We start from the raw sequence: 26039 nt of genomic DNA, 5'->3' as shown, positions 1-26039 counted from the left end.
GCTTTGCCTGGACTGGGCTAGCAGTTTGTGTGAGAAGCTTGCTCCTATGCCCATGCCCTGAGAAGTTGTGCAGGGTTGCTTTGCATAGAAATGAATTGGTGTGTGCAGAGGGATATGGCACAGAAAGAAAAATCTTTGGGTGAACTGTTGCCTTTCAGCTGCAACTGAGAGATTACAACCTTTGAGACTGGGCTAGCTGACCTGTGCTGGGGTAACAAGAAGAATGTAGACTTTAGAAGGAGCCTGAGTGCTCAAAGAGTGTCCTGTTCTTCAAAGTCTGCTTTATTCCCCCCTGGATTAACAAATTGGCACCCTACCTGTTATTGTGGAGTATAAGAAATGCTGGAAAGAGGGTCATTGAGTTTGCAACACGGTCTTGTGTTTTGGAAATGGCCATGGGCAGTGTGAAGCGGGTTTGCTGGTTGCCTGCATAGAGAACCCATGGGGCCATGAGGATGAACCGTGGATTGCAGTGGAGACCCAGTGGAGATGCTGGGACCATGAGATGGCTGCCGAGGAGCTGCCGGCCCCGATGAAGTTTCCCAGGACTGTGAGTAGCCTAGCTGGAGGGGCGGAATTGGAATGCCAGAGACTCGTTGCTGATTAGAATTATTGTACTTGAATTTGTCACTGGCTAGAGTTGTTGGACTTGAAGCTACAGAGTTTGATGTTTGCCCTGGTTGTTTAAATCTTGTATTGGTTGAATGTTTCTTTGCTATGCCCAATGCCATGTTTTGCAGTGTGAATATTTATTCTGTGCCGTTATGGGTTTTTTGAGTTATGTTTTGGTATTATGGCTCAGTTAAAAGATCTTGGACTATAGGGATGTATGAACATCATTGGAATTGATGAAAACTATGGGGATTTTTAAGGTCAGACTGAAAGCATTGTGTTTTACATCATGTATGGATATCAGTTTATGGGGGCCAGGGGCGGAATGTGGTGGTTTGATTCAGGTGTCCCCCATAAACTTAGTTGTTCTGAATGCTAGGTTCCCAGCTGATGGATATTTGGGAATTAATGCCTCCGGGAGGGAGTGTATTGTTGGGGGCGGGCTTATGGGCCTTATAGCCAGTTTCCCCATGCCAGTGTTTGGCAAACCCTCCTGTTGCTGTGGTCCACCTTCTGTTTGGCCAGGGGGTGATGTCCACCTCTGCTCATGCCATCGTTTTCCCCTGCCATCATGAAGCTTCCCCTCGAGCTTGTAAGCCAAAATAAATCTCTTTTTTCCAGAAGCTGCTCTTGGTTGGGTGATTTCTAACAGCAATGTGAACCGGACTGCAACACCATGTAAGCCAGATGCCCATAGTGGCACATGTATCTGGGGTTAATTTGCTGTGGCTCGAGGCCCTGGCCTGGCCATATTCATTCATATTTTCTCTCTCTCAAATGAATAAATAATTTTTTTTAAAAGAAGTAAATATCAATACTGTTTGGCAACTACATGTCATTCATTGATCTCTTGGTCTTCTTGGTCTGAGCAATGATGAGGGCAGAAAATAGATTATAGTCAAATGAGGCTATGGAATTCATGCCAGTTCTCAGTAATATGTTTGAGAAGATCCACATGATGTGTGACAGTGAAACATAATGATTCAGAAGTAAATTGCTGAAGTGAACTGATTTTCATACATCACCTTCACATATGAACAGTCACACTAGGCATTAGGTATGGAATCAGTGGCTTTCACTGTTTCCCATAATCCAAACCCCATGTGGTTTTGCCAATGTTACCATACTTCAGAAAGGAAAAACACAGGGAAAGTCTGTTTACTTAATCACTGAGTACTTTGCCATTCTAAATAAGACGTCCATTGAATTAGTCAAAAAGATAAACTAATTAATGTCTTCTTAAAATTCACATTCTTTTTGCCTAAATACCAGCAGTTTGATAGGGTGCCTTCCTATTAAAACCTAGAAGACATGAAAACACTTCTTTATTTTAATTATGTATGCAAGAAGCATGCCCTTTTACTCAGTGAAATGTAAAATTATTGCTAGTATAATTCTGCTTCTTTTCTGATAGGTATGAAAACTGGCATGAGCTGTATAATTTTAAATAATTTTTTTAGTATATGAATGAAACAGGACATACGAGCTTTAAAAAGTTTAAGAAGCCTCTTTATGCAACCCAGGCTGGCCTCCAACCTGAGGTCCTTCTACCTTCACCTCCCTTGTGGCAGATTTATAGATTTGTATCATCATATCTGGGTCAAAAAGAATTTTTTTTTTTTTTTCCAAAGTCGGGTCACACACTAGCCCAGGCTGACCTGAAACTCACTTTGTAGTCCCAGACTAGCCTCAGACTCACAGCTATCCTCATACCTCTCTGCCTCCTGAGTTATGGCATTAAATGTATGTGCTATCATGCCCAGGTGAAATTTTTAAATACTTTGTTAGAATTGTAGATTTCATTGCAGTTCTCACTAGTTCTGCAGGACATACACATTTTAAGGACATTGTGTTTTTTTTCTAAGAGGCGGAATATTCGTTGGATCCTTAATGAAATACTTTTCACTTTTTATGCGATTTTCCTAAGTGTGTTATGGTTAGTACTCTATAATTAGTTTTTCATAATGAGAAGGGAGGACATAAAGACTAATTTCAAGGGCTGGAGAGATGGCTTAGCAGTTAAGTGCTTGCCTGTGCAGCATAAGGACCCCCGTTCAAGGCTCAATTCCCTAGGACCCATGTTAGCCAGATGCACAAGGGGCCATCTGGAGTTATTTGCAGTGGCTAGAAGCCCTGGCGTGCCCACTGTCCATTCCCTCCCGCCCCCCTCTCTCTTTCTCTGCCTCTTTCTTTTTCTGTCACTCTCAAATAAATAAATAGAAATAAACAAAAAAAAATTTAAAAAGACTTAATTTCAAGTGGATTTAAGATCAAATATGCAGAAATCTTTAAAATATTTTCCACGCTGAGTATGACAGCCCTTAGTTGTACTTCCAGCATCCAGGAGGCTGAGGTTAACGTGGACCTGTATTGAGTTCCTGCCTCAAAAATGTATTTTGCCCCCAGAATTTCCAGTAGATTGAAACATTATTTTTCTTTGTCCTGAGAAAACAACATAAAAGTGAGGGAGATGCTGGAGAAGGCAGTCATTATTGGGATTCTAAATTTGATTTTCTTTCTTTCTTTTTTTTTTTTTTTTTGTTTTTCAAGGTAGGGTCTCTAGCGCAGGCTGACCTGGAAGTCATTATGTAATCTCAGGGTGGTCTTAAAACTCATGATGATCCACATCCACCTACCTCTGCCTCCCAAATGCTGGGATTAAAGGCATGCACCACCACACCCAGCTGATTTTCTTTTCTTGTAGTAAAATACTATGATATACCAAACAGACTACATACTATCTCCACCTGTCACCTATTCACAATACTTAACTATCAATCTACTTACATTTTTACCTACCTCAATAAGGTTATCTATTATTAAAACCATGTGTAGTTAAATTTAGGGGTAGTCAGTGACTTTAAGTAGCCAACAGCATCATTATAATTCTGAGGACTGTTCCTACATCTTGAAGCTGTGAAGCAGTTCTTTCTTGAATGTAAGAATTTAGCTGTCTTTCCACTCTGCACTCAAAACTAGCCTTTTCTGTAAAAGACCTCAGTATTGGTGCTTTTTGAGCACTTGTAGTACCAAGGTTTCATGGCTATTGCCTTCCCCATTTTTACCCATATGTACTTTTTAGTTTTGCAACCATACTTAGGTTTCTCTTCAGTTCATGTATTTCCTTTTATGCATACAGTGATCCTAAGCCAATTTCATGTCTGATTACTGCCACCAGGATTATCATAATTACCGACCTGGACTCCCACATGTAGCTCTTACCTCTGGACATGTTGACTTCTTTCCTAAAACTTGGCAGACAACTTTCAACTTCCTTCACAGTTGTCCAGTGAGAAATGCACCTGTCTGAATTTTATATTGGCTATGGCACCTATGGCATGCAAATATAATTATTAGGAAGGAAAAGCAGTCATTATATTGTACTTGTTTGCTCTGATTGAGTCTAGTTATCATCCAAAGCACTGAACCAAGTGCAGATTTCTTCTGTTGGGAATCTAAATGAAGTGGTGATTTTATCGTTATGCTGTGTAAAGTAGAATAGAGCAGATGAAACCCTGGGCTCTGATTCTGTTACCAGCCTTGTGACCTTATACATAACACTGATGGTGCTGAGCTTGGTGTTCATAGCACGGCCGTAAAATTTTCTATAGCTTTAAATAGAGGAAAAGGAAATAAATTGGGGCTGGAGAGATGGCTTAGTGGTTAAGGCACTTACCTGCAAAGCCTAAGAACTCATGTTCAGATCTCCAGGTCCCATGTAGCCAGATGCACAGTGACTCGAGTATGCAATGCCACACATGCGCACAAGGGGCACATGCGTCTGGAGTTTATTTGCAGTGGCTGGAGGCTCAGGCTGTCCAATCTCCCCCCCACCCCACCTCTTTCTTTCTCTCTCCCAAATAAATTAATAAAAATCAAAGAAATTCTTTTGGTTTTCTGAGGTAGGGTCTCACTCTAGTCCAGGCTCATCTAGAACTCACCCTGTAGTCCCAGTCAGGGCTTAAACTAACAATGGTTCTCCTACCTCTGCCTCCTGAGTGCTGGGATTAAAGGTGTATGCCACCATGCCTAGCTTTAAAATTATACACACACACACTCACACACACACACGATTTAAAAGATGTGGGTGAGGAGAGAGAATGGATATGCCAAGACTTCTGCTGCTACAAATGAACTCCAGACATATGTACCACTGTGAGTGTCTGGCTTTATATGGATACTGGGAATTGAACCTAGACCATTAGGCTTTGCAAGCAAGTGCCTCTAGAACTCCTAAGCCATCCCTCCAGCCCTCAAATCATATTTTATTTTTACTTTTAAAAATAATTTTATTGATTTATTTGAGAGAAAGAGGCATAGAGAGGAAAAGAGAATGGGTGCATGCCAGGGCCTCCAGCCACTGCAAACGAACTCCAGATGCATGTGCCACCTTGTGCATCTGGCTTTACATGGGTTCTAGGTTATTGAACCAAGGTCCTTTGGGTTTGCAGGCAATCACCTTAACTGCAAAGCCATCCAGCCCTATTTTAACTTTTTTTTTTTCAAGGTAGGGTCTTACTCTAGTCCAGGCTGACCTGGAATTCACTATGTAGTCTCATAGTGGCCTTGAACTCATTCATGGTGATCCAACTACCTCTGCCTCCCTAGTGCTGGGATTAAAGATGTGTACTACCATGCCTGGCTTGTTGTTTTTTTGAGGTAGGGTTTCACTCTAGTCCAGGCTGAGCTGGAATTCACTATGTACTGTCAGGGTGGCCTCAAACTCACAGTAATCCTCCTACCTCTGCCTCCTGAGTGCTGAGATTAAAGGTATGCACCACTACGCCTGGCCCTATTTTTACTTTTTAAGGTTTAGAGAGACCTTATTAGATTAAGAGAAGGCAAGAGAAGAATGTACAAAGAGCTCCTGTCCATGAGAAGGAGAGCCCACCTAGACACCCAAAAGAGTCATTTACAGGTTCTTAGTGGGGGCTGAGCTAACCAGTCCTGATGTCAAGTTTTGGGGCTGAGCTAACCAGTCCTGATGTCAAGTTTTAGGGCTGAGCTAACCAACCACAGTGCCAGGTTCCAATTTAATTCTTCAAGGAATTTTAATTCTGGAAAGGGGAACTCTTTCCTGGGGAGGGGCTCAGGTTATTTATAGAAAAACAGATCTAGGGAACTCTTTGAGGAAAGAGAAAGGGAGAAGCCAGATGCTTTTCTGACCTCAGGCAAGGTCAGGCTCAAGGACATGCCCTGTTTTTACTTTTTTACTATAAACTGCTTCATTTTCCCCTCTGCAGTAAAACCCCTAATGGCTGTTAGGGAACTGAGTGATGATCAATATGCTTCTTCGACCTGAGTGGGATCATTGGGTGTGGCAGTTGAGGAAACTTCTGTGAGTCTAAGGGTCCTCGAAAGTGCATTGGTAGAGTGTGGGTAGACAGTCCTGGAAGAAAATGCTAGGGAGAAAGAACAAAAGCAAGGCATTGGAAGTGGCCATAGATTAAATTGGAGTTCTGCAGGGTGTCTGTTCTTGTAATCCATTTCTAAAGCTGTTCATTAGATGGCATGGTGGTGTCTGACATGGTTTCTACCTCCTATTGTAGATCTTGTAAAGCAGAAGAGACATTATCAGAATTGTCAATAATGCATAATAACCTTGATAATAGCACCATGTCACTCGGAATAAGTGTTGGCTTCCTGGCTGTACCTTTTGTTGTGAGTGCTGAAGACTAAATAGGTAGCCAAATTTTAACACACTCTCTCTCTCTCTCTGTAGTAGATATTTTTAAGGTCAACTGTAGCACTTTAGGAGAAACTTTTAGGGATCAAGGAGAAGTTCTGTGTCTCAGTATCTTTGTCATCTGGCTAGGATGAGTCAGGGTCATGGTGACCATGTGGCTTCCGTTGGAAGCATTCCTCTGTTGTGACATTTCCTCTTACAGCTTGTATACTGCTCAAATCATGTTTAAAAAAAAAAAAAACACTTTGGATATTTAGAAAAATGCTATGTTGAGCCAGATGTGGTGGTGCACACCTTTAATCCCAGCACTTGGAAGGCAGAGGCAGGAGGATTGCCATGAGTTCGAGACCACCCTGAGACTGCAGAGTGATTTCCAGGTTGGCCTGAGCTAAGGTGAGACCCTACCTCGATAAAGAAAAAAAAAAACAAAAACTATGTTGTATAAGTTAATATAAAGTAAAAATTGCATTTCTGAGCAAATCTCTCTGGCTTTTGGTTTGAAGGTTTTGGGGTACATGCCCAGTAATGGTATAACTGGGTCTGTTGGTATTTCTATAGTCAGCTTTTTCAGGAGTCTCCATATTGCTTTCCAAAGTGGTTGTACCATCCTGCATTCCCACCAACAGTGAATGAGTGTCCCTGCTTCTCCACATCCTCGCCAGCATTTATTTTCATTTGACCTTTTGATGTTGGCTATCCTTATTGGGGTAAGGTGGAATCTCATAGTTGTTTTAATTTGCATTTCTCTGATGATTAGGGATGATGAACATTTTCTTAGGTGTGTGTTTGCCATTTGTATCTCTTCCTCTGTGAATTGCCTGTTTAACTCTGTGCCCCATTTTGTGAGTGGGGTATTTGTCTTCTTATTGTTTAGACTTTTGAGTTCTTTGTAAATTCTAGAGATAAGGCCTCTATCAGTTGGATAACCTGCAAATATTTTCTCCCACTCTGTGGGTATTCTATTGGCTTTGTTTATTATATGCTTATCTGTAAAGAAACTCTTCAGCTTTATATGATCCCAATGGTTGAGTGACTGTTTAAGAACTTGAGCCACTGGGGTTTTATTCAGGAAGTCTTTTTCCATTCCTATATCATGGAAAGTACTTCCTAAATTTTCTTCCAGTAGTTTTCGAGTTTCTGGCCTAATTACCTTTCTTGCTAAATGATGTTTGGAAAATTTTTTTAATTTTTATTAGCATTTTCCATGATTATAAAAACATATCCCATGGTCGTTCCCTCCCTCCCCGCCCCACTTTCCCCTTTGAAATTCCATTGTCCATCATATTACCTTCCCATCTCAATCATTGTACTTACATATATACAATATCAACCTGGAAAATTCTTATTTGAAATTAAAGATCTCCTTCTTTTTTTTGTAATCATTCAGATTCTCAAATTTACTAGATGATGACTGGTAGTGAATTCAGAGTAGTTTACCTTTTCTTTTCTTTTCCTTTTGGTTATTGTTTGCGAGAGCCCAGGCTGATTTTGCACTCACTGTGTACTTGATGACCTACTTGAATTACTGAAATTGCTGCCTTAACCTCTCCCAGGTGCTGAAACTACAGGAGTATATCACCATGACTGGACTGCAGCAACTCTTATTTGCAAATAATTTCAGGTAGTAATAACGTCAAATGTTTAAAAAAAATCACAAAATAAATCTCTGAAAATCCTCCATATAATATAAATAAAATCCAACAATTTTTAAAATCAGTATTTGAAAATATTTATTAAGTATACATGGTTAAAAAAGAGCAAGTACAGACAGTTTTATGAAAGGAAATAGTCTCCTCCCCCATTTCTTCCCCAAAGCAACCAATTTTTATTGTTTCTGGACTTAGTTGGCTGGATTTTCCACTCAAATTCATCTGCTCACCCAGAGTCCAATGTTTTTTGCCATAGTAGTTGTTTACAGCCCACATTCTTTGATTGGTGCCCTCTCATAGTTGGTACTAAAAATCACTGATGATCTTTATCCATACTGATATTGATAATACATTTGAGCTGTATTTTTCAGCTACTTAGCTTTAGGTATTATCTATCTCATATGCAATGATGCATAAGCAACTAATTTTAAATATCCTTCTCGCTATATTTTTATGAATAGCTTTATTGAGAAAATTCACATACTAAGCATTTTGTTATTCAAGTAAGCCTAGTACTGGTGGCACACACCTTTAATCCCAGCACTCGGGGGCAAAGGTAGGAGGATTGCTGAGAGTTCGAGGCCACCTTGAGACTGCGTAGTGAATTCCAGGTCGGCCTGGCTTAGAGCAAGACCTCATCTTGTGGAAAACAACAACAACAACAACAACAAGTAGATTCAGTATAGTAAGATTTATGTAACCATCACTGCAGTCAATTTTATGATATTTTAGGCACCTCGCAAAAGGGGCCTTTCCTCACCCTCACTTCTACTTTCCACACTTTAAGCAGCTACTACCATTTCTCTCTGTATTATACATATTTTCTTTCCTGTATATCTTAAAGGGGATTGCATAGTCCTTTGTGACTGGCATTTTTTACATAGTATGGGTGTTTTATGGTTTATCTTTCTTACAGTACATTCAGTACTTCATTTCTAATTGCCAGATTATATTCCATTATATGAATCTATCATGTCAGTTCATGGGAATTTGGGTCATCTCCACTTTTGGTTATCATGAGTAATGAAGCTGTAAATATTTGCATATGAGTTCTTTGTGAGGGTATTTTTTTTTTCTTGGGGCTATATAGGATCAATATTGCTAGGTCATACAATAACTCTGTGTACCTGATTGAAGAACTGCCAGATGGTTTTGTCAAGCACCTGTGCCTCTCTGCATATCTGCAGCACATGAGTGATCCAGTTTGTTTTCATATTCTCACTAGCACTCACTGTTACTTAGTTACTTCCATGGTACATGGACAAAGCACCTGACCAAAAGTGGTTCATTGGAGGAAAGGATCACTTTTGGCTTACAGTCTCGAGGAAGCTTCAAATCCTTTCACATTCCTCCCACAAATTAATTCCAAAAGATCAAAAGCCACACAGGTTTTGAGCAGTAATGACCCTACTCTGGGTACCAATTTTCTGTTGTAGTTATCTTTGCATTGCTGAGAAAAACACCTGACTAAAGCAGCTGATGGGAGGAATGTTTTTATATTGGCTTACAGTCTCAAAGGGAAGCTCCATGATGGCAGGAGAAAGCATGGCATGAACAAAGGCTGGGCATTATTTCTGCCACGATAGGTGGAGGACAGTAGCAAGGGATTGAGCCAAGTTCCAGAAAGGGGAAGCTGGTTATAACCTATCCAAGCCCACCCCCAGAAGCACACCTCTTCCAAAAAGGCTCCATTTTTTGAACTTTTCATGAGCTGAGGGCCAAGCATTGAGAATACATGACAACACATTCCACCTCACACCTTGCACTAAGACACCAGACCCTTTGTTCTGCTGTAAGTAGAGCTTGATGAACCATCCTGTTGAGAGTTGTGAGGCTTGGCTTATAAGGAGAAGAAAGAGCTTGATCCTAACCTGGCTAGAGGTAGTTTATCTGAGAGGCTCGCTGCATTCTGCCGGTGTCCATAGAACATAAGGGTTTACTTAGAAGAAATGGGCTGATGTGAGCAGATAGATATGGCACAGAAAGAAATGAAGGTTTGGGGCAGGAGAAAGCAGCCTGCTTCAGCTGCAGTTGTTTGAGAGATTGCCACCATTGCAGTTGGGCCAGCTATTCTTCATTGGAACAGCTGGAGGAATACTCACTCTTTGGACAGTATAGTGGCTTGAAGGAAGAATGCTCAAGGACTTTTTTTCCGGCTTTTTAGGTTTTTTTTTTGTTTGTTTGTTTTGATATTGACAGCTTCCATAATTATAGACAATAAACCATGATAATTCCCCCCCAACTCACTTTCCCCTTGAAACTCCACTCTCCATCCTATGTCCTCCTTCTCTCAATTAGTCTCTCTCTTATTTTGATGTCATCATCTTCTCCTCCTATTATGAGGGTCTTGCGTAAGTAGTGCCAGTGCTGCGAGTTCCTGGGTATCTAGGCCATTTGGTATCTGGAAGAGTGCATTGTAAGGAGTCCTACTCTTCCTTTCCCTTTTACTTTCTTTCTGCCATCTCTTCACAATGGACCCTGAGCCTTGAAAGCTGTGATAGAGAGGTTTCAGTGATGAGCATTCCTCTTATCACTTCTTCTCAGCATTATGGTGCATGTTGAGTCATCCCAGAAATCACTGCCATCTCAAGAGAAGCTTTTCTAACCAAAAGTCAGAGTAGCATTCATATATGGGTATGAACATGAAGAAAAGGGCTTACCAAGCAGTTTGGTGAGCATAATATATGCATTTAGCCAGACATTGGCAGGCATTACACCCCTAGGTCTCATGAATTCCCCCTTCATAAGTTTCAGTGTCAGGCATGCATTTCTGCCCGTGGAGTAGGCCTGCAGACCAAATTAGAGACCAGTTGGTTTCCCCATAACAGACATGCCAATATTGCACCCATTGTCTCATTTGGCCTGGCTGGCTAGGCTTAAGGCTTAAGTGTCCACTGTTGTTTATCTCCACTGATAGCTTCTATCTCTCATATAGAGATACATGTAGCATAGCTTTTTCAAGCTGTCTGTCAGCTAGTCTACAGGGAGGAGGTTTTCAGCTCAGCTCCACCTTAATTTCTCAGTAACCTTGAAGCCCAAGCCCAAGGCTTCTTCAGGAAGAGCCTTGGCAATGGCCTGCAAGGTTTTCTAGGCATGAGGGACCTCCCTGGCCAACAACTTATTGAAAGGTTTCCCATCCCTGGCACTGAAATTTTTCTAGTAACAATCTATGATTTCTGCATGCACTATTGTCTAAAACAGTAGGTTACCATATGGCTTATTCATATACTCTTAGATTTTGTTTAACCCTCCCCCACCCTTCCTTTGCTCAATCTCTTCCCCTGACTTCATTTAGCCCACTCTACCCCCAGTAATCTATTTACATATATACAATACCATCCCCTTAAGTCCTCCCCTCTCCTCCCTCCCTCATAGCCCCTTTCTAGCTTCTGGCCTCTGCTACTGAGTTTTATTGCAACTCACGTACAAGTCCAAAAATTTGTAGCTAGATCCACATGAGAGAGAACATGCAGCACTTGACATTCTGGGCTTGGGTTACCTTACTAAGTATAAAACTTTCCAGATTCATCCATTTCGCTGCAAATTTCATAACCTCATTTCTCATTACCATTGAATACAACTCTTTTGCATAAATGTACCACATCTTCATTATCCACTCGTCAGTTGAGGGACATCTAGGCTGGTTCCATTTCCTTGCTATTGTGAATAGAGTGGCAGTAAACATGGATGTGTAAGTATCTCTGAGATAGTGAGAGTCCTTAGGATATATGCCTAGGAGTGGTATAGCTGTGTCCTACGGTAAATCTATTTTTAGCTGTCTCAGGAATCTCCACACTGATTTCCATTTTTAGTTTTTCAAGGTAGAGTTTCACTCTAGCCCAGGTTGACCTGAAATTGACTATGTAATCTCAGGGTGGCCTCAAACTCACAGCAATCCTCCTACCTCTGCCTCCAGAATGCTAGGATTAAAGGTGTTTATCACCACGCTTGACTGTCATTTGTTTTCTTGATAATAGCCATCCTGACAGGAATGATATGGAATCTTAAAGTAGTTTTAATTTACATTTCCTTGATGGTTAAGGACGTAAAACATTTTTAAAAGATGTTTATAGGCCATCTGTATTTCTTCTTTTGAGAACTATTTAGTTCCATAGCCTTTTCTTTTTTTTTTTTTTTTTTTTTTGAGGTAGGGTCTCACCTTAGCCCAGGCTGACCTGGAATTCACTATGCAGTCTCAGGGTGGCCTCTAAGTCACAGTAATCCTCCTACCTTTGCCTCCCGAGTACTGGGACTAAAGGTGTGCGCTACCACACCCGGCTCATAGCCCATTTTTTTTAACCTTTGTTTTTTTTTTTAATTAACTTGTTTTTTTATTAACAACTTCTATGATTGTAAACAATATCCCATGGTAATGTACCCCCCCACTTTCCCCTTTGAAACTCCAGCCTCCATTATATCCCCAGCTCCATCTCAATCAGTCTCTTTTATTTTGATGTCATGATCTTTTTCCTCCTATTATGATGGTCTTGTGTAGGTAGTGTCAGACACTGTGAGGTCATGGATATCCAGGCCATTTTGTGCCTGGAGGAAAACATTGTAAGGAGTCCTACCCTTCCTTTGGCTCTTACATTCTTTCTGCCACCTTTTCCACAATGGACCCTGAGCCATTGGAGGGTGTGATAGAGATATTGCAGTTCAAAGCCCATTTTTAAATTGGGTTGTTTGATTTGTTATTTAGCTTTTTGTATTCTTTGTATATACTGTATATTAATCCTCTGTCAGATATATAGCTGGAAAAAATTTTCTCCCATTCTGTAGGTTGCCTCTTTGCTCTATTCACGGTGTCCTTTGTTATACAAAACCGATGTAATTTCATGAGGTCCAGTGGTTGATTAGTGGTTTTATTCCTGAGCAACTGGGATTATATTCAGAAAGCCATTACCTATACCAATATGTTAAAAGGGTTTCCCCTACTTTTTCCTCTAGTAGTTTCAGAGTTTCAGGTCTCGTATTAAGATCTCTTTTTTAAAATATTTTTATTTATTTATTTAACAGAGAAAGGGTGGGGGGTGGAGAATGGGCACGCCAGGGCCTCCAGCCACTGCAAACAAACTGCAGACATGTGTGCCCCCTTGTGCATCTGGCTAATGTGGGTCTTGGGGAATTGAACCTGGGTCCTTTGGCTTTGCAGGCAAATGCCTTAGCCTCTAAGCCATTTCTCTTGTCCTCATATTAAGATCCTTGATCCATTTGGACTTAACTCTTGTGCATGGAGACACATAAGGATGTATTTTCATCCTTCTATGTATAGATGTCCAGTTTTCTTGACACCATTTGTTGAAGAGACTGTCTTTTCCCCAGTGGATATTTTTAACATTTTTGTCAAAGGTCAGGTGGCTGTAGCTGCCTGGACTTACATTTGGATCCTCTATTCTGTTCCATTGATCTACTTGGCTGTTTTTATGCCAGTACCTTCTGTTTCTACTACTCTGGCTCTGTAATATAGCTTAAAATCAGGCATAGTGATTGTAGCAGACAGCTTTCAGTTTCACTGAGGTGAACTTCCAGACCAGGCACAGTTATGGAGGAAGGGATATTTATTGAAGCCTACAGATCCAGGGGAAGTTCCACAAATGGCAGAAGAAGCTGGCCTGCCTTCACAGGCCCAAGCCAAAAGCCACACAGCACAGCACACTGCAGGAACTCCAGCTAGGCACATTTTGCATATCTTTAGATTGAAATCTGAAACCCACCACTACACCTTAAGATCCACCCAGTGACATTGCTTCCAGCCAGGTGGCTACAGATGCAAACTACAAACAATAACTGAATATTTGGGGACCATCTATTCAAACCACCACAGTGATACTGCCAACCTTAGTTTTATTGCTCAAAATTGTTTTTGGTATTCAAGGGTTTCTGTGTCCCAAATGAATTTTAGGATTGTTTTTTCTATTTCCATGAAGAATGTCATTTGAATTTTCATGGTGATTACATTAAATGTGTAGATTGTTTTTAGTAAGATGGGCATTTTCACAGTATTGTTTCTTCCAATCCAAGAACATGGGATGTCTATATTATTTAGTGTTTTCTGCAGTTTCACTCTTGAGTGTTTTAAAGTTTTCATTGTAGAAATCTTTCACTTCTCTAGTTAGATTTATCCTAGCTTACTTTTTTTCTGGAGGCAAAGAGAGTATTTCTCTAATTTCATCCTCTGTTTGTTGTTAGTATATAGGAAGGCCATTTATTTCTGTGTGTTGGTTTTGTAAATTGCTACATTGCTGAAAGTGTTTATCAGCTCTGAATGTTTCCTGGTAGAGTCTTTAGGGTCCTTTATGTATAGAACCATAACATATGCAAATAAATGATAATTTGATCTCTTCCTTTCCAATTTGTATCCCTTTTATATGTATCTCTTGCATTATAGCTGTAGCTAAGACTTCCAGTACTATATTAAATAAAAGCGGGGACAGTGGACACTCTTATCTTGTTCCTGACTTTAATGGAAAAGCTTCACATTTTACCCATTTAATATTATGTTGGCTATAGGTTTGACATAAGTAGCCTAGATTATGTTGAGATATGTTTCTTCCATTTCTAGTTTCTGGACTTATCCCATGAAGGGATGTTGGATTTTTCACTGCCTTTTCTTCATCTATTGAGATGATCATGTGATTTTTGTCCTCCAGTCCATTTATATAGTCCATTTATCAATTTGTGTATGTTGAACCATCCCTGCATCTCTGGGATAGAGCGTACTGGGACACTGTGAATGATCTTTTAGATATATTCTTGTATTTTTTGCAGTAATTTGTTGAGAATTTTTGCATCTACGTTCATGAGGGAGATTGGTCTGTAATTTTCTTTCTTTTTTTTTCTTTTTTTTTTTTTTTTCTTTTTGTTCTGTCTTTGTGTCAGAGTAATGCTGGCTTCATAGAAGGAGTTTGGTAGGATTTCTTCCGTTTCCAGATTATGGAAAAGTTTGAGAAGCATTGATGTTAGTTCTTCTGTGAAGGTCTGGTAAAATTCACCAGTGAATCCATCTGAGCCTGGACATTTTTTAGTTGGGAGATCTTTTTAAATTTAAGTGCTTGGATCTCTGTACTTGTTATAGGTCTATTTAAATGGTTTATTTCACCTTGGATTTAATTTTGGTAGATCATGTAAATTTGGAAATTATCCATTTCTTTCAGATTTTCAAACTTAGTGGAGTATATATTCTAAAGTATATCTTTATGATTTTCTGAATTTATTTGGTATCTGTTGTAATAGTACCTTTTTCAGCTGTAATTTTAATGATTTTTGTCTCTTCTCTGTTTTAGTTAGATTTGCTAAAGGTTTATCAATCTTGTTTATCCCTTCAAAAAACCAAGTCTTTGTTTCATTAATTCTTTGTGTATTATTTGTTTCTATTTCATTAACTTGTGCCCTACTCTTTATTATTTCTTCCCACCTACGGATTTTTGGTTTGCCTTGATATTCTTTTTCCAAAGCTTTAAGGTGAAACATTAAGTTGTTTACTTGTGAACTTTCTAATTTCTTCATATAGGCACTTAAGGTTGTAAGTTTTCCTCTTAGGACTGCCTCCATTGTGTATCAAAGATTTTGATATGCCCTATAAGCACTTTTCTTAATATCATACCCATACATTAATGCTACTTTTGGTTAGAAAAGCTTCTCTTTTCAGCTGGCAGTGACACATTGGAATAACTCAGAAGGCACCATAGTGCTAAGAAGTGGCAGAGGAGTGTCTGGCACTGAAACATCTCTATCATACCCTCAGGGTCCATTGTGGAAGAGGTGATGGAAAGAATGTAAGAGCCAAAGGAAGGTACTACTCCTTATAATGAAACTGTCCAGACAGAAATTGGCCTCAATGTCTATGACCTTGCAGTGCCTTGCAATATCTACACAAGACCCTCATAATAGGAGAAAAAGATGGTGACATCAAATTAAGAGAGACTAATGGAGAGAGGGTGGGTGTCTGATGGAGAGCAGAGTTGTAAAGGGGAAAGTGGGGAAGGGAAGGGAAATATCATGGTTTATTGTCTGTTAAGTACAGAAGTTGCCAATAAAAAATAAAAATTATTTTAAAAATAAATTTAAAAAGAGTTATTATTGAAAGGTGTTCATTTTTTCTTGCCATTCTTGTTTTATAATTCTTCTGTTTTTTTCCTTTACTCTCTGGTATTAACTGTTATTTGAGTACTTTTTACTTTTTCCTGTTTCCTTATTGTGTGTGCTTTTCTTTCTCTTCAGTATGGAGGATCCTTTTAAGCATTTTCTGTAGAGCTGCTTTAGTGTTCATGTATCCCTTTATCCTGTTTTTGTTCTAGAATGTCCTTATTTCTCCATCAGTTTGTATAAAGTAACTTTGGTTGACAGTTGTTATCTTTCAGAACTTGGAATACATCCTCCCAAGCCCTTCTGGCTTGTAAAGTTTGTGTTCAGTAACCTGTTGTTATCCTGATGGGCTCACCTTATAAGTGACTTGATGTTTCTCTCTAAGTGCTTTCAATATATTTTCTCTCATTTATGTGTTTTATAGTTTAATTATAATATGGTGGGAAGAGGTTCTTTCCTGATTTTGCCTGTTTTGCAATTTAAAGTCTTCCTGTATATGTCTTGGCATCACTTGCCCTATTTGAGTGAAATTTTCTCCAATGATTTTGTTGAAAATACTTACTATGCCTTTGGAGTAGAATTCTTTTACTATGCTTATGTTTGTCTTCTTCATAGTGCCCCAAATGTCATGAAGTTCCCATTCATACCTTCCTATTAGTTTGCTCTTTTCTTTGTTGGACTGTGTAAGATCTGCCAGCTGGTCTTCAGAAATTCTGTCCTCTCCTTGAGCCATTCATTCTCAGGAGAGATTTTCTACAGAGTTTTCTATTTGACATACTCTGCTTTTCATTTCTAGTATTTCTGATTGGTATTTTTTCATTATTTCTATTTCCTTACTTATGTCTTTTATTGGCCTCCTTATTTCAGTAAGTAGGTTTCCTGTGTTCTCTTGGGATGCCTTCAGGAGTTTGTTTTGTTCTTTTAAATATTATTTATTAGAGAGAGAGAAAAAAAAAACATAGCAAAGAGAGTAAAAATGATTCTCCAGGGCCTTCAGCCACTGTAAACAACCTCCAGATGTGTGCACCCTCTTGTGCACATGTGTAACAGTGCATGCTTACATCACTGCATCTGGCTGACATGGGAGCTGGAGATTCGAACTTGAGTTCTTAGGCTTTGCTGGCAAGCTCCTTAACAGCTGAGCCATCTCTCCAGCCCTGTTTTCTTCTTTGATTTCTTTAAGTATAGATATAATTTTAAAAAAAATCTTTGTTAGGTATTTCATTTAAAACAGTCTCACTGTTGGCCATTTCTTATGGAGTTATTGTTTTTGTTGGAATTGTATTATCTTGATTTTTGTGTTTCTTGTATTGTAATGTTGAGATTTTTGCATCTTGAGTTAATTTGATGCTTGGGTTTTCTAATTATCTGCTGTGTAAATCCAAGTTTATATATCTTTAGGATAGGAGTTTAAGGTGCCAGGTGTAGCTCTCATACTCAAGAGTAACAGCAATCCGGGCGTGGTGGCTCACACCTTTAATCCCAGCACTCGAGAGGCAGAGGTAGGAGGATCTCTTTGAGTTCAAGGCCACCCTGAGACTCCATAGTGAATTCCAGGTCAGCCTGGGCTAGAGTGAGACCCTGGCTCGAAAAAATAAAAAGAGTAATAGCAGAAGTGACTGTAGGTGTTCTGTCTGCCTGCTATTCAAATATTCTAGTAGGCTGGGTAGAGCAAATTACTGGCAAATTCTAAAATTCAACTGAGCAGCATACACATTCAGTCAAAACCAGCACAGAGTATTATGCAAGAGTGGGGATTAAAGTAAACAAATAATCTAATAACACCAAAGTACCTAAGGGTATGTGTTGCCCTACTCCCTTAATCCTGTCAACTGGGAGGCTTAGATTTCTGTTCTGAAATGGGTTCCAGGTCAGCCTGAGGGCAAGTCAGACTGCCTCAAAAAATGGCAGAAAGCAAAAGACAAAGGCCATATAAATCAGGGAACATCAAAGGAAATAATATTCACCACCAAAATACAGTTGATTTGAGAATGGTGAAGCTGACCAAGATTATATCATTCAATTCTAACATATAACCTGCTGTGATATGGAAGGTGAGGTTAGCACTATATTGCAGGCCTGTGTACCTGGCTTTGTGTAAGTAGGCCCTGTTATCTTTTGGGATGGCTTCCAATTTCACCAATGCTGAGTGCTCACCTCAATCCCATTCTCTTGTGCTGTGGACTTGTGGACTCGGTTAGGCTGCTTGAATCACTGGATCTGGTGTTCTGATCACCTGTGTTGGATGCTGTGCAGCTGGGGGATGGATGAGTTCTCCAGTGGTTCCTGCCATTGGTGTTTGGGGTATGGGAGGCTGTGCAGGATACTTGGAATTGTTCCAGAGCTGCTCAGCTGGTCCCATTTGTGATCTCCTTGAGCAACTACTCAGCTCATCCCTGCTTTCTTCTCCTTCAGGTTTCTTGGCTTTTGAGGAATCTGGTGTGAGAGGAAAATCTTACCTGGTTTCTGTTCCTTCAGCTTTGTGCTGGCCTGGTGAGGGTACATCTTGGGGCCACTGATGTTTCACTGGGATTCTGGCCAGTAGCCTGCTTGCTGGAAAGTCTGAGTCTCTTGCTTCTCTGCTGTGGTATTTAATTCCTTATACACCTTAACTTTTAGAAGAGTGTATTTTGCTGTTTTCTGCTTATTTCCCTCCCTAGGTTGCTTTGGCATGACTACTCTGCTATCATCTTACCCAGAAGTCTTCAAAGTTTCTTTTGGGAGTATTGCCCATTAGCATATGATCTGATTGCAAAGTCAGCTTTCTTCCTCACTGGATTACAAATTTGGTAGCCCACCTAATACTGGTTTTCGAAGTATAACCAGTACAGGAAAGAGATGGTCATTTTGATTTGCAATCCAATTCTTTTGGAGATGGCCACCAGGCAGTGTGAGGCAGGGTTGTTGGAGCCCCTGTGTGGAAACCTGATGGAGATGTCAGGGTTTTGGAGATATCAGGACTGTGGTATAGCTGCCAGGGGGACTGTCTGGTTTAGGATGAAGTTTTCCTAGGGCTGTGGGCAGGCCATATGGAGAGGTTTAATTGGAACTCCAGAGATTTTTTTCACTGGTCACAGTTGCCAAAGAACTGCAGGACTTGATTATTTGCCCTGCTTATTTTAGATATTGTACTGGTTTTCTTTGTAGCTGGAATGTTAGTCTGTGGCATTAAGTGTATGGGAGCCCTAAATGCAGAGAGACCTTTAGTCTGTGGTGGCTCAGTTTATGAGAGCAAAATAAACCTTGTTGGGGTGGGCCAAAAGTGGTTTGTGTGGAAGCCTGGCAGTGTGGCTAATTGCCATGTCTATCAATGTAAACTTAACTTTAATATTTTTTTTTTCAAGGTAAGGTTTCACTCTAGCCCAGGCTGACCTGGAGTTTACTATGTAGTCTCAGGGTGGCATCAAACTCTTGGTGATCCACCTACCTCTGCTTTCCAAGTGCTGGGATTAAAGGCATGCGCCAGCATACCCAACTCTAAATTTTTTTTTCACCATTTATTTATTTTATTTATTTATTTATGAGAGAGAAATAGAGAAAGGCAGAGAGAGAGAGAGAGAGAGAGAGAGAGAGAGAAAGAGCATGCTCATGCATACACCACAGCCTCCAGCCACTGCAAATGAACTCCAGATACATGCGCCACCTTGGGCGTCTAGCTTTATGTAGCTACTAAGGAATCAAACTTGGGTCTTTTGGCTTTGCTGGCAGGTGCCTTAAAAACTAAGTCATTTCTCCAACCCTGAAACAACTTTTATTTACAATCTCCATATATATATATATATATACACACACACACATATACCATGATCATAATCCCCTCCCAGTACCCTCCTTTGTTCCTTTTCCTCTGTCACCCCCTGCACTAAATTCCTCCTCCTTTAAAAAAAATTTTTTTTTGTTTATTTTTATTTATTTGAGAGCAACAGACAGAGAGAAAGAGGCAGATATATATAGAGAGAATGGGTGCGCCAGGGCCTCCAGCCACTGCAAATGAACTCCAGACGCTTGCGCCACTTTGTGCATCTGGCTAACATGAGTCCTGGGAAATTGAGCCTCGAACCGGGGTCCTTAGGCTTTACCGGCAAGCACTTAACCACTAAGCCATCTCTCCAGCCCAAATTCCTCCTCCTTTCCAACTAGTCTCTTCTATCTTGGTATCATTTTTTTCTTCCTTCTATTATGCAGGTCTTCTGTTGGTAGCATCAGCCATGGTGAGGTCATGAATGTCATGCCACTTTGTGTCTGGAAGATAGTTTTGCAAAGCATTCCTTCCCTCTCTTTGGTTCTTAGATTTTTAAAGGTCTGTGAACTTTGGAGGGTGTGATAGAGAAAAAAGAAGCTTCTCCAAGTAAAAATGAGAGTAGTTATGACCTCCCTAGCCAGGCTTTCCTGTACCAGGCATAAATTCCCTTCTATGGAGTGCATCTCAAATCCAATCAGACAGCAGTTGGTTGCCCCATAGTAGTATACTGTTGCACCAGTTGGTACATTTGGCCTGGCTAGCTAGCCATAAAGTTTGCAGAGTCTAAAGTTGGTTAAAACTGTTGATGACTTTTCTTTCCTAACAGGCCAAGCAGCTCATTTCTTAAGGAAAGCATGGAAATGAAAAATTAATTAAATTGTATTTGGTCATAGCAGCATAATAAATGAATCCACAGAAGATTGTTTCACGAGTCTTTTTTTTCTTTCATTTTTTTCTTTGAGAGATAATTGGCGTGCCAGGGCCTCAGCCACTGTAATAGAACTCCAGACACTTGCGCCACCTAGTGGGCGTGTGCGACCTTGCACTTGGCTCACATGGTATCTGGAGAGTTGAACATGGGTCCTCAGGCTTCACAGGCATGCACCTTAGCCGCTAAGCCATCGCTCCAGCCCTGTTTCACAAGTCTGTAACTAATAGTTATCTAGAACTTTGGGAACAACATAAATTACCTGAAACCATATCACTTGAAAGAGTGAGACAGGTGAATTGCAAGCTCTAGGTTGCATGAGCAGTCTAGTAAGACCTCTATCTCTTAAGATATAGTAAAAAGTAAAATTAATAATAAAGAACTGGGGATGTTTTCTCAGTGGTAGAATGCTAGCCTAGCTTATAGGAGAACCTGGATTCAATTCCCAGCACTTCCCCCAACCCCCAAAAATCAACCAGGCAAACAAATTTCAGAGCTTTTCTTGACTCTTAATGTTACATTTAAACTGACCAGTTGCTGATATTTATTAAAATTTCAGTGCCAGTGGTTTGAGATGGCTGAAGAATTAGCTTAAGTCATATTTTTTGAAAAGTAAGTTTTCAAAGAAGTTGAAAAAATGATTCAAGACAACTTAAAGTTATAATCTGCATATATATATATATATAACAGCCAACAGTGGTAAAAATTATTTGTAAACAGAAAAGGTTGAGCTGAACAAACTTGCAAAGCAAAAAATGTAACATGCTTAAAGGTTATGGTTATTTACTTTTATTTTCCACTGTTAGAATAAAGCTTTGTGAAAAACATTTGATTCTAACATCTAGTTGAATCAATAGTGTGAACTCTGAATTTCATTTGTTCTTTTAGACTTAACCAGCATTGTTTCTGCAAAATCTTGTTAGGAACAGAAGCAAAATTTCTGACTTTTCAGTGTGGCAGAGGACTTAGATGTCTTGGTAATAGAATTTTGTACAATATTTGAGCTTAAGGCTGAAACTGAAGTACTCAATAAAAAGAACCTCCCTTGACCATTATTGAGCATGCATGGGTGGCTTTTCCCCTCTTTATAAGTTGATTATTTCTTTTTTTTTTTTAATTTTTCTAGAACTTACTCTGGAATTTACTCTGTAATCCTAGGCTGGCCTGGAACTCAAAGCATTCCTCCTACCTCAGCCTCCCAAGTGCTGGGATTAAAGGTGTGCTCTGTTCCACCCAGTTTTGTTTTGTTTTTTAACTTTTTGTTGACAGTTTCCATACATATAGACTATATACCATGATCATAGCCCCCTACCACCACTCTCTCTTTTTCTCTTCCCCAATATTCCCTCTGCTGAATCCCTTCTTTCCAACTAGTCTCTCTTATAATATGGTATCATCATCATTTTTCCTCATTATGTGGGTTTTGTGTAGATAGCATGAGTCACTGTGAGGTCATGAATGTCAAGTCCACTTTGTGTCTTGAAGACAGTGTGGTAAGCAGGTCCTCTCCTCCCTTTGCCTCTTACATTCTTTCTGCTCTGTCTTCCAAAATGAACCCTGAGCCATGGAGGGCATGATAGAGATGTCTTAGTGCTAAATATTCCACTGTCACTTCTCCCCAGTACTATAATGAGTTTTGAGTTATACATATATATATATTTCTAACCAAAAGTGAATGTAGCAATAATATATGGGCATAAACATAAGTGTTTAGAGGATAGTTTTGTGGGCATGATATATGCAATTACCCAGATAACAGTAGGGCTTATAACCTCCCTAGCCATAGGCTTTTGACCAGGATTTTCAGAACCAAGCATGAATTCCCTCCAGTGGAACGGGCCTCAAATCCAATCAGAGCAGTTGGTTTTGTTTTCCCCTATAATAGACGTACCACTATTGCAACAGTTAGTACATTTGGGCTGGCTGGCCAGCTGTAAAGCTTACATGATCCACTGCCTGTTAAGACCATTGTGGTGATGTCATTTTGCCCTCCTATTTTGTAAGCCTTGAGTAGGTAGTGTCAGCCACTCTGAGGCCACGAATACCATGGTCAGTCTGTGTCTAGAATATGGTTTGTTTGGTTGGTTGGTTTTTCAAGATGGGGTCTCATTCTAGCCCAGGCTGACCTGGAATTCACTGTGTAGTCTCAGGATGGCCTCAAACTCACAAAGATCCTCTCAAGCTCTGGGATTAAAGGCATGTGCCACCATTGCCTGGCTTGGAATACAGTATTGTAAGCACTCCTCCTCTTCTTTTGGTTCTTAAATTCTTTCCACCACCTCTTCTGCAATGGTCCAGAGCCTTGGAGGATGTGATAGAGATGTCATAAATGACTTTTGCTACAAACTTAGAGTTCAAACCCAAATTACAAGTCAAATCTATACTGTAGTAAGGTTGTTTTGACAATAGTTGATGTTTTAGTCACAGGTAATATGAAATTACTTTATATATAACTATGCTATCAAAAGGTAAAAGATTTACATTCCTTTCTGATACATTTCCTGAACTCAATCTACAATTCTGATAGTTTCCTTCCCTATTCTTCCTCCTCTTCGTGTACATTTATATTTTCAAAACAACTGGGTCTTTAGAGAAGATATAAATGTAACTTCCATCTGGAAAAAATAATAAAAGAATCAGAAGGCCAGGCATGATGGCACACGCCTTTAATCCCAGCACTCAGGAGGCAGAGAGGTAGGAGGATCGCCATGAGTTCTAGGCCACCCTGAGACTACACAGTGAATTCCAGGTCAGCCTGAGCTAGAGTGAAACCCTACCTTGAAACCCGACACCCCCCCCTCCAAAAAAATGATTCAGGGCTGGAGAGATAGCTTATCAAGTAAGGCACTTGTCTACAAAGCCTAAAGACCCAAGTTTGATTCCCCAGTACCCACATAAAGCCAGATGCACAAGGTAGTATATGTGTCTGGACTTTGTTTGCAGTGGTTAGAGGCCCTGGCACGCCCATTCTGTCCCTCTCCCACTCCCTTTCTCTCTTTGCCCCCCCTTTCTCATTTTCTCAAATTAAATAAATAAAATATTTGACAAAAAGAATCATAACGGATAATTTTATGTTAGATAAAATTCTATTTTGCTACTAGATGTGACCAGATATCCCAGAAGCAGTCTCTGGCAATCTCTTCATTGTCTCTAGCAGTGACCTCAATATTGGAGCTGCCCTCACTTCAGGGAGCACGGACTGGCATTGAGGAGATGCAAGCTATTATAATGCAATGGCATATTATGGTAATGGAGATATGTACAAAAGCTGTGGAGACACCAAGGAGGGGATGACCATGTTCATATAGGAGATAGACAAGGACTTCATAAGGTATCTGAACTGGAGTTTAGAAGGTAGAACCAAGTTCTGCAGAAGACGGAGGAGGCATCCCCCAAAGAGGACACAGCAAGCACATGGGTGGGCATGGAAGGGTGAGAGGTTTAGGAAGTGCTTGCACATGACCATACTATTAGGAATGTCAGGACTGAGACGATGATGGAAGGTTATGGGCAGATTGTGGAGGGCCTTGTACAGTATTGGCTCAGAAATTCAGGTGATGTCATCCTATCATAAAGAAATATTTTGGGGCAGGAGAAATGGCTTAGCAGTTGAGGCACTGCCTGCAAAGCCTAAGGACCTAGATTCTACTCCCCACAACCCATGTAAGCCAGATGCACATGGTGGTATATGCATCTGGAGTTCATTTGCAGTGGCTTGAGGCCTTGGCATGCCCATTCTCTGTCTTTCTCTCTCTCAAATAAATAAATAAATTTAACTAATTAATTAAAAACATTTTAAACCATGTCCTTTTCTATATTTCTTTCTGTGATATATTGGTTTTAGAACTGCCACATTATAATACCTAGCTGTTAGGTAAACTGAGTGGAGACCTTAGTGAGTTGGGAATTTTAGAACTCTTCTGGGGAAGAAACACTATTATCTTGAAAAAGGTATTGAACTCAGGAACACGTGTGATCCTAGCATTCAGAAGGATCAGGCAGAAAGATTGAGTTCAAGGCCAATCTGGTCTAGCTATGTAATAATAAGTTTGAAGCCAACTATACTACATAATATCCTATCTCAAGCACAGAAAAGGGGGAGTTATCATGGTTTATTGTCTATAAACATGGAAATTATCAATAAAAATAAAAACAAAAAAGGATAATCAAATGGTCTAAAAGGAGGTTTCATTTTCACAGATTAATTATATTTTAAGGATTGTATATTCAGTTAGCAAACATTTGTACCTTTCTGAACTGCTTGATTTTCTTTGTTTTCTTTAGTGGACTGAAGATTGCAGAAAATCAACTTACCCTCCTTCTGGACCAACGTGAGTAAACATCATATGATAAAAACTCACTTTATCTGCACAGAGACTTTCTCTATGTAATAGTCATGTAAAAATAGTACTAGTGAATAAAAACAGAAGCCGTGTCTTCTACCTTGAAAGATTGGTTTCCTTGTGGTCTTAGACAAGTATGAATATATGATTAAAATACGCATTTCTGGCCTATCAAAGTCAGAGGAGAGAAAAGGATTTCTCCCATCCATGTACTAACCAAGCCTGACCCCACTTAGTTTCTAAGTCCAGACAAGATCAGGTGCATTCTGGGTGGTATGGCCATAGACAAGAAAAGGATTTTTGTTTACACTAAATACCATTAAGCAAGTTTTTTCTCGATGTAAAGTCTCACTCTAGCCCAGGGTAACCTGGCACTCACTGCTCACTGTAGTCCCAGGCTGGCCTCAAATTCACAGGGGTTCTCCTGCTTTTGCCTCCCAAGTGCTGGGATTAAAGGCATGCACACCAAGCCTGGCACCATTAAGCAGTTTAATCATCTATGACAAATGCTAAGTAAGGCCTGTGTATACACTGAACTGTGATTCTATGTAGTGCTGGATACAAGTACTCAAATTATATTGGAACACAAAAGCACAGGATCCCATATGTGAAGTGTTTGTAAAGAAATAAACCTTGGCTTGATAAAGCTATGGGAAAGCTATAGTGAAAAGCATAAGAGAAGGACCAAATAATCTTGCTTAAATCTGTCTAACATTATTTTAGCTGAATTTTTGGTTTTTCAAAGTCTTTAGTGATGAAATAAGCCTATAAGAAATACATTTCGGGGGCAGGAGAAATGGCTTAACAGTTAAGGCACTTGTCTGCAAAGTTTAAGGACCCAGGTTCGATTCCCCAGGACCCATGTAAGCCAGATGCACAAGGAGGCACATGCATCTGGAGTTTGTTTGTGGTGGTTAGAGGCCCTGGTGCTCTCTAATAAATAAATAAAAATAAAATATTTTTTAAAAAAGAGGTCTGGAGAGATGGCTTAGCA

General features: G+C 40.0%; 1 protein-coding gene across 2 annotated transcripts in view; it reads left to right on the top strand.

The window, feature by feature from the left end:
• Asah1 (N-acylsphingosine amidohydrolase 1) overlaps positions 1-26039 on the top strand; it is a 50188-nt gene that overhangs the window by 4505 nt on the left and 19644 nt on the right. Inside the window, exons 1-2 of one of the 2 annotated variants that reach the window (XM_045138832.1) lie at positions 7903-7919; positions 24987-25033. Coding sequence is in view for 1 of the 2 variants with exons in the window: in XM_045138827.1 (XP_044994762.1) it covers positions 24987-25033 (47 nt within the window). In the remaining variant the exon portion in view is untranslated. Of the gene's footprint in view, positions 1-7902; positions 7920-24986; positions 25034-26039 lie in introns of those variants that run through there. The other variant, XM_045138827.1, reaches the window with a different exon arrangement.

This window comes from Jaculus jaculus, chromosome 1 (genome assembly GCF_020740685.1).
Source record: "Jaculus jaculus isolate mJacJac1 chromosome 1, mJacJac1.mat.Y.cur, whole genome shotgun sequence".
Lineage (NCBI taxonomy): Eukaryota > Metazoa > Chordata > Mammalia > Rodentia > Dipodidae > Jaculus > Jaculus jaculus.
Note: the sequence above shows the minus strand (reverse complement) of the source record. Positions and strands in the feature narration are given on the sequence as shown.